This window comes from Python bivittatus, unplaced genomic scaffold (genome assembly GCF_059951505.1).
Source record: "Python bivittatus isolate LINGU-HERP-01145 unplaced genomic scaffold, Pbiv_v1 ctg000180_np1212, whole genome shotgun sequence".
In the NCBI taxonomy this organism is placed as follows: domain Eukaryota; kingdom Metazoa; phylum Chordata; class Lepidosauria; order Squamata; family Pythonidae; genus Python; species Python bivittatus.
The window spans coordinates 4676506-4688532 of NW_028277047.1; the positions used below are offsets into that span (position 1 = coordinate 4676506).

General features: G+C 52.6%; 1 protein-coding gene across 5 annotated transcripts in view; it reads left to right on the forward strand.

The window, feature by feature from the left end:
* Positions 1-12027, forward strand: part of MACROD1 (mono-ADP ribosylhydrolase 1) — a 195760-nt gene that overhangs the window by 175519 nt on the left and 8214 nt on the right. For all 5 annotated transcript variants that reach the window (XM_088137368.1, XM_088137366.1, XM_088137370.1 and 2 more), the window contains one exon: positions 4319-4435. In XM_088137368.1, coding sequence (XP_087993494.1) covers positions 4319-4435 — 117 coding nt within the window. The remainder of the gene's footprint in view (positions 1-4318; positions 4436-12027) is intronic.

Sequence of the window (12027 nt, forward strand, 5' to 3'; positions counted from 1 at the left end):
ATGCAACAAGCTTATAAATTATTTTTTTCTCTTTGCAGCAAGTGCATCCAGTTTACCACCAGGTTTTGTATTCTTCTCCTCTCCTTTATAGGCCTCATAAAAAGTAAAATGCATACATAAATAAATGCTGGAGGGAGTGGGAACGAGGACAGACTTCCAGATCTAGGCTTCTTGGCCCTCTTATGAAGGTTGCTCAGGGTCACCTGGCCCCTTCGGTGCCACCGAGCCAGCTGGGAAGAAGGGCAAGCTGCAGCAGGTGGGCAGGGATGGCTGGGCGGAAGGAGAAGCTGCTAATCTCCTTGGTGAAAAGGGGCATCGGGGGTACCAAAGGAGTCCTTGTTTTGCACAATGCTGGAAAAACTCCCAACAGTAACCCCCCCCCAATTCTGCAATTTTGGGGCAGTTTGCTTCCCGCCTTATCAATTCCTGGGTTGTATTCCAAAGCGAGAAATTGGCACCTGGTGGTCGCAGCCCCTTCTCATCTTCCCCCCGTGGCCTCACTCCTTTGTCCTCTTGATGCATTTGCTCTGGCCCAGCACCGGCATTAATTAAACCTCCGGTGGCAGGGTGGCTTTCCTGCTCTACGTCATGCTTGGTTTCACCTTCCAAAACACCCTTTTATTTTTTTCTAATTGCTTGCTCTCCCCCTCTGAAAATGCAGAACGAGCGGTTCCGAATGCCCAAATGCCACATTCTCCGGGGGTCTGGGGTGCTGATGGGTGCAAGCAGGCTGGGCAATGCGTTACATGAATGTAAGGACACGTGGAATCGGGTCTATCTGTGTAAGAGCATTAGAGACAAGGGCACCTTTCTGCTCACAGCGAGATGAGGAAGGAACGGAGGAATTGTGATCCTCAGCAAATCCTTCTTGAAGAGCATCTGAATAATATTTCCAGTCCTGTCCTGGGGAGACTAGCATGTATTTATTGCCTGAAGGCTGAAATTCCAGCTTACCGGCTTTCCTCTTGCACTTAACTGCTCTGTCTTGGATTTGTGCTTCCCTGTATGTTGTGATGCTGTTGCCACTGGGGGGAAAAATGCATTATGCTGTCAGGGAGCACCACTTGCAGAAATGCATGTATTAGGAAAACAACGTACAAAACATATACCTTAGGTGAAGCACACACAAAACACGTACGGGTTTTCCGGCAGGCTTTTAAAATAAAATATTCACAGAGCGATGCAGAAGGGCTCGAGATGATAAAAACCCACCCCAAATGAGGGCAATTTTGATGCAATTGTAGATAAAAATGTTCTGTAAGAGTCTTTGCGCGCGGCATTATTCAGACACCAAGGAAACCAAAATTCCAGTGCTGGATTTCCAGCAACACCTTGGATAGCTCCGGATGGATTAAGAATACTTTGGAGACAAATCTCTTCTTTTGCTTTGCAATCATATAAAGCTGCTGCGGAGAGGGGGGAGGACCCCCCGGGAAAATCCTCCTCTAACTCCTTGCCCATCTTTTTGTTTTTAAATAAGGAGACTGCCGTTGATTGTTTTAAAACACTTTTTTTTAAGGGGGGGCCATTACCGTCACTCCACTCCTGTTTTGTTTTATTGGCCCCCCAAGCTATGGTTTGGCTAAATGCTATAGCTGCAGGGAGGCAAGGAAAAATGCTTGTCCTTAAATATTGAAATGAAATATATTTTGGCTGCGGGGGGTGGGGGGGGGCTGCAAAAGGAAAAGGTTGAGTCCTTAGGGGTCTGAACCATGCCAGGCCCAACCGACTTTCAGCGGCAAGGACTCTCAGCCGGTCACAAAATCTATTTCCTGGTGAGGTGGCTCCTTGCCCTGATTCTCCCCCCGCCCCACCAACTCCTCCTGCTTCATCTTCCCCAAGTCGCCATCCTGAGCCGGTGGCCCCGTCCGAAGCAGCCACGTGTCCTGTTTATTCTCTAAAAAAACACCGACGGGACCCGTGTAGGAAGTTAAAGAGGGCCCCCGAGGCGAGCCCTTTGCTTTTCATCTGGCTAGGTTTCCACCAAACGATGTATTAATTCAATCTTTTTTTTCTTTTTTCTTTTTTAAAGAAGATGAAGTCAGATGGGTCAGAGAACCTGGAAAGGGGAGGGGGGATTGTTATTAGTATTTTTAATTCTCTTTATTTTACTTGAGAGTTCTGGTGAGTGTTTCGGAGCCTTTGGGGGAATTGAGCAGCGTATAAGAGGCTGAAATAAATGAATGAATGGATAACATTTGCTGGCTCCTGATTGTACATGACCTGCCTCTGCCCTAGAGCAAGAATTATGATGCTGAAAAGCCCTAAGTTCAGATCTAAGCTAGATCCCCAGGCCTCTGCATGGCTCCCTACATGAAACCCTCCGATCAACCACCCCTCCACCAGAATTCATCTAGGATCCCCTCTCTGGTCATCGGGAGATGATTTTTCTCTTTACGATCGTGGAGCCAAGCCAGCGGGGATGGCCTGCCTGGTCCAAAAAAAAAAAAGAAAAAGGTCTCCCTGCCTCTGTGGGCTTTATTGACTCCCCTCGGAGCGCAACTGATAAAATATTGTTTTATGGATTAGGAGATGGACTGAGAATGAGCTAATAATGGACCTTCCTGATCAATGGTTCTCTGTAATGGCTTGAGAGTGGACAGCAAATCACCCTTCCTTCAAGTCCAGGAGTTCCACGTCAGCTTCGCCCCTCTGCCTCCGTCCTTCCTTTCCCTCCCAACCCTGCCGAGAGCCCAAAGCTGCTTAATCGAGCCGAAGACGGATGCATTTCAGCATCCTGCCTCCTGAGACTGGCCAGGGGGTTGGTGCCGAGAATTTCCCAAAGCAGGGCGGGCTGGTTGTGGCTCCTTCCTGTGGTTCGCTTTTGCCATCGGGTTCACTGAGATACGCTGCCCCTGAATCTGGAGGTTCCACTGAGCGGTAGCATCATTAGATCTGTGCTTCATGATGTGTGTTTTTCCCCCCTCTAGCCCTGTTTTAAAATCACGATTCAGGTAGCGATGTGTTCTGCGACAAATGAGTTCCTTAAGAAAGAAGGTGTGAAGAATAGGCTAGATCACCTTATTTCCAGTTTGTGTCAGTTCTCATTCATCTCTAAGTCCCTTCCGTTCTGTCTTTTCCACATCTGTGTGTGGAGGGGAGGAGAGGCTGAGACATAAAAACGTGCACTGCATAAGAGTACTTTTTCAGGGTGTGTCTGTACACACAAACACACCCACCCCTTTAGTGTAGAGTCTTTTATCCCACAGCGCTTAGATTTGGTGTGATAATAATAATTAGAGAATGTGTGGACGTCGTGCTGATTAGGCAGCCCCATACAGTGAGAGGATGGATGGATGGACGGACGGACGAATGAATGAATGCATTTGATCTATTACAGCCTCAAACCTTCATCTTGAATTACACAATATGTGGATGCATAGTTCTGACCCTGAACTACAAGCCCCTTCTTGGAAAGGAAAATGAGATTCTAGTCCTCATGATTCCGAATATAATAGGAAGTTAGGAAGTTCAGATAAGCTGACCTTTGTTGCCATCTACGGAGCACTGTGTGGCTTCCTTTGACGGACAGCAGCCGATCAGGCTTTCAGAACAGAATCTGGTGATCCTGAGATTCCGCTGGGATCAGAGGTGCCCCAATTCGGGCACGTGTTCACACCCTGAAGAATTCGGTTTGGAGCCTTCGCTTTCGTTCTGGTTTCAAGTCTGAATCCGGGGGAATCGGTTCCCTCGCGTCTTCCGAATGGCCTTCTCCCTTCCATTTCTGACCTTTGGAGACTAAGCCATTTAGGATGGATTAAAAGAAACCAGATGTCCTCAACAGATATAGCGCTCTTTTAGCAGGAGAAAAAAATAAGCAGGTCTTCGATCAATTAAAAAATTGGTGAGGGCGTGTTTCACATTTTGAAAGCGAAAAGATTTCTGTGTTTTGTGTAATTGCAAGAACTGTTGTGTTCCTTGAGCAGCTTATATCGTATGCCCCCCATGTGGTTCCTTTCAGATACATTGGACGAAATAATAATAACTATTATTAGTATTGATGCTGTTGCTATTATTTGCCAAATCACGTGAAAAAGGCAACGTGTGGCTACGCAGAATTTCCGAGCTAGTAAAAGCTACTTTCAGATACGATTCACACATCATACAAACATGGCTTGTTAAATGTTTTGGGGTTCATACCCCCCACTAAAGTTTAAACCACGATTTGCCAATCGCCATGTGGGGCTTTACATAATGCACCAACTCTGGCTCGCTGCAGGACCTTAAATGTTGCAGGGACCTTTAAGACCGCTTCTGATTATTATTATTACTGTGTTTACGAGGTGTGTGTTTGTGTGTGTTTCAATGCCCTTTACAGTGGACGGATGCATCCACCGTGCCGCGGGGCCATTGCTGAAAGAGGAATGCCGGACCCTGAACGGCTGTGAGACCGGAAAAGCCAAAATCACCTGTGGCTACCGTCTCCCAGCTAAGTGTAAGTAAATACAACTTGCGAGTTGATGCGGCAAATAGCTTATTCACTGGATTCTGTCAAAGGGAAGAACAGGTTCAGGGAAGGGCAGTGAAAAGGATCAAGAGTTTGGAAACAGACCCGTAAAAGGGGGGGCCGAGGAACTGGGTAGGTTTAGCCTTGAAAACAGTGACTGGGCAGGTGGGCAACTATGCTGTTTTCATTCCAGGACACCGAATCACGGATCTGCGTTAGAGGAAGGCAAATTTTAGCTGACAGTTAAGAACTTGCTAACCCTAAAAGCAGTTTGAGAGTATAAATAACGGTCTAGGAACATGGCAGGTTCCCTAGGCTGGGTGTGTAATGGTAGGTGAGAAAGACCTTGAGAAACAGGGTGAAGAGCTGCTGTCTAGGTAAGGGTTAGATAAGAGAGGGCTTAGCCCACAGCTGTATAATAGGCAGAGAAAGACTCAGAAGGGACCTCCCTAGTTTCTCAGGCTGTAAAGGAGACAGGGGGAGATTTGTAATTTCAGACTTGCAAGACTGATGTCAGCCTTCCCAGGTAGACCAGACAGGAAACACGACCAGATGAGCTAATCCTACTTTATTGTAAGGCTACATTAACAAAATCTTGCAAGTCTGAAAGTATAATTCTCCTCCCCCACCCCACATACAAGGCAAGGAGTTGGACTTGAGGGCTGCTTCCAGCCTTTGGTGATGCGATGATCCTTCAGCTGACAGACTAACCACCATTGCAAACTCAGCAATATCCAATTGTTCCTATCCAATAGTTATTTATCGTATGGCTTCCTTTCGGCAGAGAAGGGAACTGTGTGTGGATTTCCATCTTTCCCTATTCCTAATTCCTTGGCTGGCTGGGGAATTCTGGGAGTTGAAGTCCACACATCTTCAAGTCACCAAGGCTGAGAAACTCTGTTCTAGACTGTTCAACTGCAAGGATACCCTTTGAATCAGATTTGGGTCCGAAAGCTCAGAAAATCATTTTTAGGATCACTCTCCACAACAGGTTAAATAAGCTTTGTTTTTTTTAGATCTGAGGTTGATTTCACACAGGCCACCTTTCTTTCCATCTGTGTCCATGTCAAAAAGACACAAGCAGTCTTAGAAACCCTTCCATCAGATTCTTTTAAAAGTTGACTGACAGCCATGCAGGAAGGTGGATCCCATACCCAATTTGCTGAGCCATGCATGCAAAATGGAGCTGTTCAGATTGACCAAGGGTTTCCAACCTTAATCCACTTTAATCATCCTGACCTGTACTTCCAAAGAAGCTGAGAATATTTCCTCCTTAATAGCTGGAGTGAAACTGACCGGAGCCAGGAAACCTTTTCTGTTGCGCCCTTCTTTTCTTGCTTCCCTCCATGGCCCTGCCCTGTCTCTGCCCGGTGATGAAATTGGCAAGGTTAGGGTCAGAGATGTGGAAATTTCCTCACGACCCTGTCCATTTTTCTCCTCTGTTTTGTCAGTTCTTTAATGCGACTGACCGTGCATGCGCTTGGCCTTGTCAGTTTCACTGGAGAGAGATGCCTGTGTGTGAGATCAGGACTCACGTCAGTTTCCCAGCTTTCTTCTAAAGTAGCATAGGATGAGCTGCAAAAAAGTGAATATTATTTTTAGATTGTGTTAACATAGCTGGTTCCCAGGTCACCGGAAATAAGAGTCCCCATTCATTCTGCACTTGGGGAAAAGGCTGCTCTTTACGAAGGTCTCAGGAAACTCTCTCGAAGGGGGTCAGGGTTACGGGGAAGTTTGAAGGAACTGGGTATATTTAACCTCGCAACACGGCGACTGGTGCCAATAGGAGGCTTTGGACCCCCAGACTGAAATAATAATTTTATGCTGCTGCCCCCAAAGGCGAGACACCCAGAGTGACTTTGAGCCGGTCACTTTTTCTCAGCCCAGGGAGAAAAACAGAAGAGAACACGATGCATGGCGCCCCAGGGAGTTGCACATCACTAATTCCTCCACGTTTGGGGTGGGGGAGAGATTTAAAACTTTCTGATATACCGTGGATAGAGTCTTCCCTTGGAAAGGCACTCCGTTCTAAGGAACGTGCGCTCCGATTTGGCCCTGTGCCATCCTGACTCGATTGAAAATATCGCTGTGCCCCCGGCCAACCAAAAAGTTAAAAGTAACGTGATCCAAACTCCCGAGTCCCCAAGCGGACTCGTCTCCTACCAGCACACCAGGGCCAAAGGAATGCGAAAAGGCAAAGAAAATATGTCCGTCCCCCCCGCTAGCCCCCTTTTAAAAGAACGGAGAATTGGCATTCTCTGCGTTCAAAGTCATTTGCTTAATTCTTAATAAAAAGAAATTAACCAAATGAGGCAGTGGCGTATTAATCAGAGGCTCATAAATACAGCTCCGAGTTCATCAGCCGCTAAGTGAGCAAGCAGAGAGCATCTTTGTCGGAGAAACAGGAGATTTGGGGCTACGTTGCACATGGATGAACAATAAGAAAGGACTGGATTTGCTTCAGGTTTGTCGGATTTGGAAGTTGATTGAATGCTTTTCTCGCTAAGACCTGCCATAAACTGCAGAGTCCCTTTCGGTAGCGCCTTTTCAGATTCCCGGGAACATAAAGTGGGAAGGGACCTGAAGAGATCCTCTAGGCCAGGGTTTCTCAACCTCAGCAACTTTAAGATGGGTGGACTTCAACTCCCAGAATTCCCCAGCCAGCCAAGCTGGCTGGGGAATTCTGGGAGTTGAAGTCCACCCATCTTAAAGTTGCTGAGGTTGAGAAACCCTGCTCTAGGCCACCCCCTTGCCCAGTGCACGGTTGCACAGGGACTTCCCTAGATAGAAACCGGTACATCCGAGCAGCCCAAAATATTCAGCCATGTGAAAAACCAAGACGATTGTGCTTATGCATGAAGATTGTGGCCTTACATGCATGCCCCTTCTCTAGAATCCTGCTGATTCCAGTGATAGTCACCCTGAATGACATTATGGGGGTGCCACCCCACCTCGCAAACAAACTAAAATGTATTTTTTGTTGTTGTTAGCCTCCAAGAGAAAGAGGGGACCTGGCAGGGAGGTAGGGAACTCATCAGAATGGGCAATCCTGGGTGTCATTCCCCCTCCCCCATTTTTGCTAGAATTGCACACAATCGTGGCATTAAGCTTTCCGAGGCTGCACTGTTTTATGGGGTAATTTTTACGGGGGTGGGGGGGAACAGATGAAAAATGATGCTGCTAGAAATAGCCATTCTGCCCTGAACTGAAATGGGGCTGACTTCCAGGCAGGTCCAGGCCGCTCTTCAATTAGCAACATTTGGGCTTTTCAGATCCTGTTCGGTCAAATCTTTCCTGCCCTGCATCCAGAAATGGGGCACTGGATGCCGCCTGGACCGGAGGGAGCATGCCTCACAGGCCTTGACTCTCTAAAGTGGGCACGGGAAGCCTCCTGCCTGATCTTGCAAGGAAGGAGCTGCCCCCCCAGCCCCCCAGCAAAGGTCTTTCTCTCTCCCCTCCGTGTGAGCTCCACGCTTGGTTCTCGCTGCCCTTTGTGCATTCCAGGCACGTCTCTGAAGGTGCTTAACATGCAACGGAGGCAGACACCGTTTCCTCTGACAGCAGCTTCAAGAAGTCACCCTGCCCTGATGCCTTGCCGGGGGGGGCGGTTGGAGGAGGAGGTGGAGGGGGGTCTTGGGGAATTGGGCATCCGCCTTTCCAAATGGAACCTCTCTTCCGGCAGGGGTTGGCCAGGGCCGGGGGTGCTGGCCGGCAACTCTGGCAAAAGGGTACCACTGAGAAATCCGATCCACCCCCCCGCCCTTTAAGTTTGGGGGTAGCTGGGGGGCAGCCTCTGCCCCTCCCATCAGCCTCCCTCAGATCAGCAGGCGACTTTGCAGCTGCTTTTGCACAGCTTGCCAGGGTCGGAGAGCGTGACCTTTCGGGGTGCTGCGTGAACCCAGCCCTACCATTCCACTGACGGGTGGACAAGGTAATGTCCGAAGCCAGCAAATGGGTGTGTTCAGTCTCCAAAGCTTCCTGAGCAAAACAGCCATTGGCTGTTGTTGCAGGAAGCACTTTGGGAGAGAAGGGAGGCAAACAGGAAGGGCAAGAAGGCTTGAAGGCCACCCCCCCCTCCCCGAAGCCCAGTGAGGGCGGCACCCAGAGGATCTGCCCCAACTTGGGGAAGGGGACGGCACTGGACATCCCCCAGGAGGGCAGAGCGGACGGGCGGCATGGACACCTCGCACTGTGCGGTGTCTGTCAGGCCAGGCCAGGCCCCCCAAGAGCCATTTGCAAGCTCCCCAAAGAGGGCTCCTTAGCGGCTGTCATAAGCTTTGCCTCCATTCCAGTGTTTAGTCAGAGGTTGGAGGCGTTCAGTCTCCCCGCGCACGCATCGCCCACAGTCTCTTACCTGATTTCCTGCAGGGTAATAACGGGCATTAGCTCTTCATCGCAAAACCAGCCCCAGGCAGGGCTGGATCGCTGGTGGTTCACCATCTTGTGGGACACCCTGAGAAGCTGAACACGTGTTATTCGTTGGGGCATGGCACATGAGGGGAATCCAGGCTTGGGTGGGTGGCTAACCCAGGTTAGGTTGTGTGAACCGCTGCAGCAGGTGGCTGGAAAAAAAATATTGCAGTTCCCTCTGTACTAAGGGCCGACTTCAGCCAGTGCACCGAACCCAAGGGTGGTTTGCTTCCTTGGGGCTTAATATGTCGTGTGAAACCAGCCATTCTGGTCCATGAAACTCGGCTTAGGCCTGAGTCTGTTAATCAGCCAGCTACAGCTGAGTCAATACACTGTGGCTTTGTTTTAATTCAGCTGCCCCTTAATTTCCAGAAGCGGCCTTGATTTGATTCCCGAACGTTACCTTTGGATCTTTCTGAGAAGACCGCTCGGTAGCTTTCATTCCCAAGGCAGAAACAAAACCAGCACCGCCAGAGGGATTTGCAGCTCCATGAAACCAGGGTTGCTTGTTCACCCGCTTTGCAGCGCGACTTGAGCAGCCTCCCAAAGGTGCCTCCGGATGCCCGCCGGCTTTTCCAAGGGCAAAATGACGGCAGCCAGAATCCGAGGGAGTAGGTACCGCAGCTGGCATCTTGTCCTCAGCTACGAGAGCCCACCTAATCCCCTGGCGTGGGCATTGCCTGCCTTTGGGGCAGCGTCTCTGGGGATTAGGGGTGCTATACTGCAAATGCCAGCAGGACTGGAAGTCAGCTGCAGGGAGGGGAGAAGCAGAGGGCAGGACAGGCCGGCAGGGCTGGGAGGGAGACCCTCATGAACTCCACGGGAGGAGATCTGAAGCTCCAGGGGCCTTTTGCAACACCCCTCTTCATGAACTGCAGCCCTTTCTCTTCTTGCGATCCACTAAACAAACTCGAGGGCCCTTCCCTGAATGGGCTGGAGAAGAGCACAAGCCTTTTCCCCTCTCCTGGCGACCCGCTCCCATTAGAGAAACTGTAAGGGCGAGAGTCTGTTGGCCCTGTGATTTTTCTGATTCTGTTTCTATACCAGTGAGTAATGCCTAATGATCCCCATGGGCACCAGGCAGTGTGTGTGCAAAGAGGAATAAATGGCTGCACGGTTGCCATTTTTTTTAAAAAAGGCCTTCCTGCCTTTGCCTTTAAAAGACACTTGCGGCTGCTGATCGGCTCTTCCCTGGGACAAAGTGCCCCTCGCTCCCCCCTCCCCCGCGATGCTTTTCCTACACCAAAGGGCTGGCGGGGGGGGGGGGAGGACAAGGCTTGGTCCCTTTGACGTTGGGCTCGGCTTGGAAATTTGCCTTGACAGGTGAGACGACCTCAGAGCCCGGGTTTGGCCACGGTGATCTACGGCGGAGCGCTACCCGGGGCAAGTCAAATGGCCCGCCCCCAATGTGGGAGGAGTCAGGAGCTCTTGCGGGGGGGATTCAGGTAGTTGGAGGGGACTGATGGGTCCCTTGAGCCCCTGCAGCGCCGAAGCACCCAGCTTTGCCCCTTCGAGCTCCCCTTCCCTCCGGGGCCAGGAAAGCGAGGCGGGCCATGCGATCTGGCCAAAATCATGGTTAATTCAGTGGACCGTAACTTAGGCAAACCATGGCCTGCCACCCCGTGGGAACCCGGCCATAGACCGGAGCAATCTAGCCGGGCTCGCCCGACCGCGCCCGGATACCCTCCCGGTCGGGGCCACCAGCCGCCCTTGGAGAGCGCGGCGCGCGGGCGCTCGGGGCCGCCGTGCATCACGCCGGCGTTGGGGCTCCCGACGGCGGGGGAAAGCGCCACCGGTCGGGTGGTCGCGGGAGAGGGAGAGGGAGAGGGAGGCGTCCGTAAGGGCGGCCAATGCCGCCGCCGCCGCCGCCGCCGCCCTCCAGGACATCGCAGCCCCGGCTCGGGCCACGGAAGAGCGCCGGGATGGAGGCGCGTCCGCCGGACGATCGGAGCCGGAGCTGCCGGCTGCGCTGTCCGTGGGCGGCCGGGCCTCTGGGCGACGCGGCGGGGCACGCGCGGACCCCCGGCCGCCTCCCCCGGAAGGAGGCGGAGCGAGGCGCGGGCTTCCCCCTCGGGCTGCAAGGCGCTCGGGGCTGTCGGCTCAGCTGCCGGCCTCGATCGGCCCCCGGAAAGCCGCGCGCCCACGGTGAGCCCCCGCCCGCCCCGCTTGGAAAGGGTGAACCTGCCCGGGGGAGGCCAGCCGGGCGCCTCCTGCCCTCCCCCGCGCCGCCAGAAACGCGCCGTTGCAGAGCGGGCGGGGGGCGGCAGCGGCGCCCGCAGCGCCGGGCCGAGCGCCCCGAGGGCCGGCGGGCCCCTCTCGGCTGCCTCGGGGAGAGGAGGGGGGGCGGCGGCGTCCGGGGGGCGGCGGCGGCCGGAGCGTCGCTAACGACGCGCCGCCGCCGCCGCTGGCCCTGCCTGGCGACCCTCCGAGCCCCTTTAATTCGGTAATTGGGCGGCGCGATTTCCGGGGCGGCGAAGGCTGTAATTTGCGGCGGTGACTCGGAGGGCGACGCTTGTTGATCAGCAGGGAGGAAAAGCCGGGGGGGGGGCGGTCGGGGCTCCGCGGCCTCACGGCAATCGGGGAGGGGGCGTCGCTCTTCGCAGAGCAGCGCCCCCCGTGCCAAATAGGCGAGGAGGCGCGGCTGTTGCAGACGGATTCCGCTGCTGCTGCTGCTGCTGCTGCTGCTGCTGCGCCAGGGCGGGGGGTCTCTTCAGGTCCAGTTGGTTGGCTAGTGGTGGAACCCCAGACAGCCCGCCCCACGTCGGGTCTGCGCCCCACAAAAACGCAGCTCAAGGCCAGGATGCGCTTAGGGGAAAACGTCTAGGACGGTGTTTCTCAACCTTGGCCGCTGGAAGATGGGTGGACTTCCAGTCCCAGAATTCCCCAGCCAGCTGGGACTGGAAGTCCACCCATCTTCCAGCGGCCAAGGTTGAGAAACACTGGTTTGTATTGTGGAGTCCCTGGAGTTCTCCGAGCTTGGCTATTTCCTCGCAAACGTTTCATTTCATTTCATTCATTCATTCATCTCTTCTACTGGTCTGTATCTCCAGTAGATGCCCAAGGTAGCCTTGGGCATTTAACCAGGTTGAAAGAAATAAATCCTCCCAACACTCCTCCCATCAGGAAAAAACAGAAATCCCAGGGCGTCTGTGGTCCCCGCCTGTCCCTTT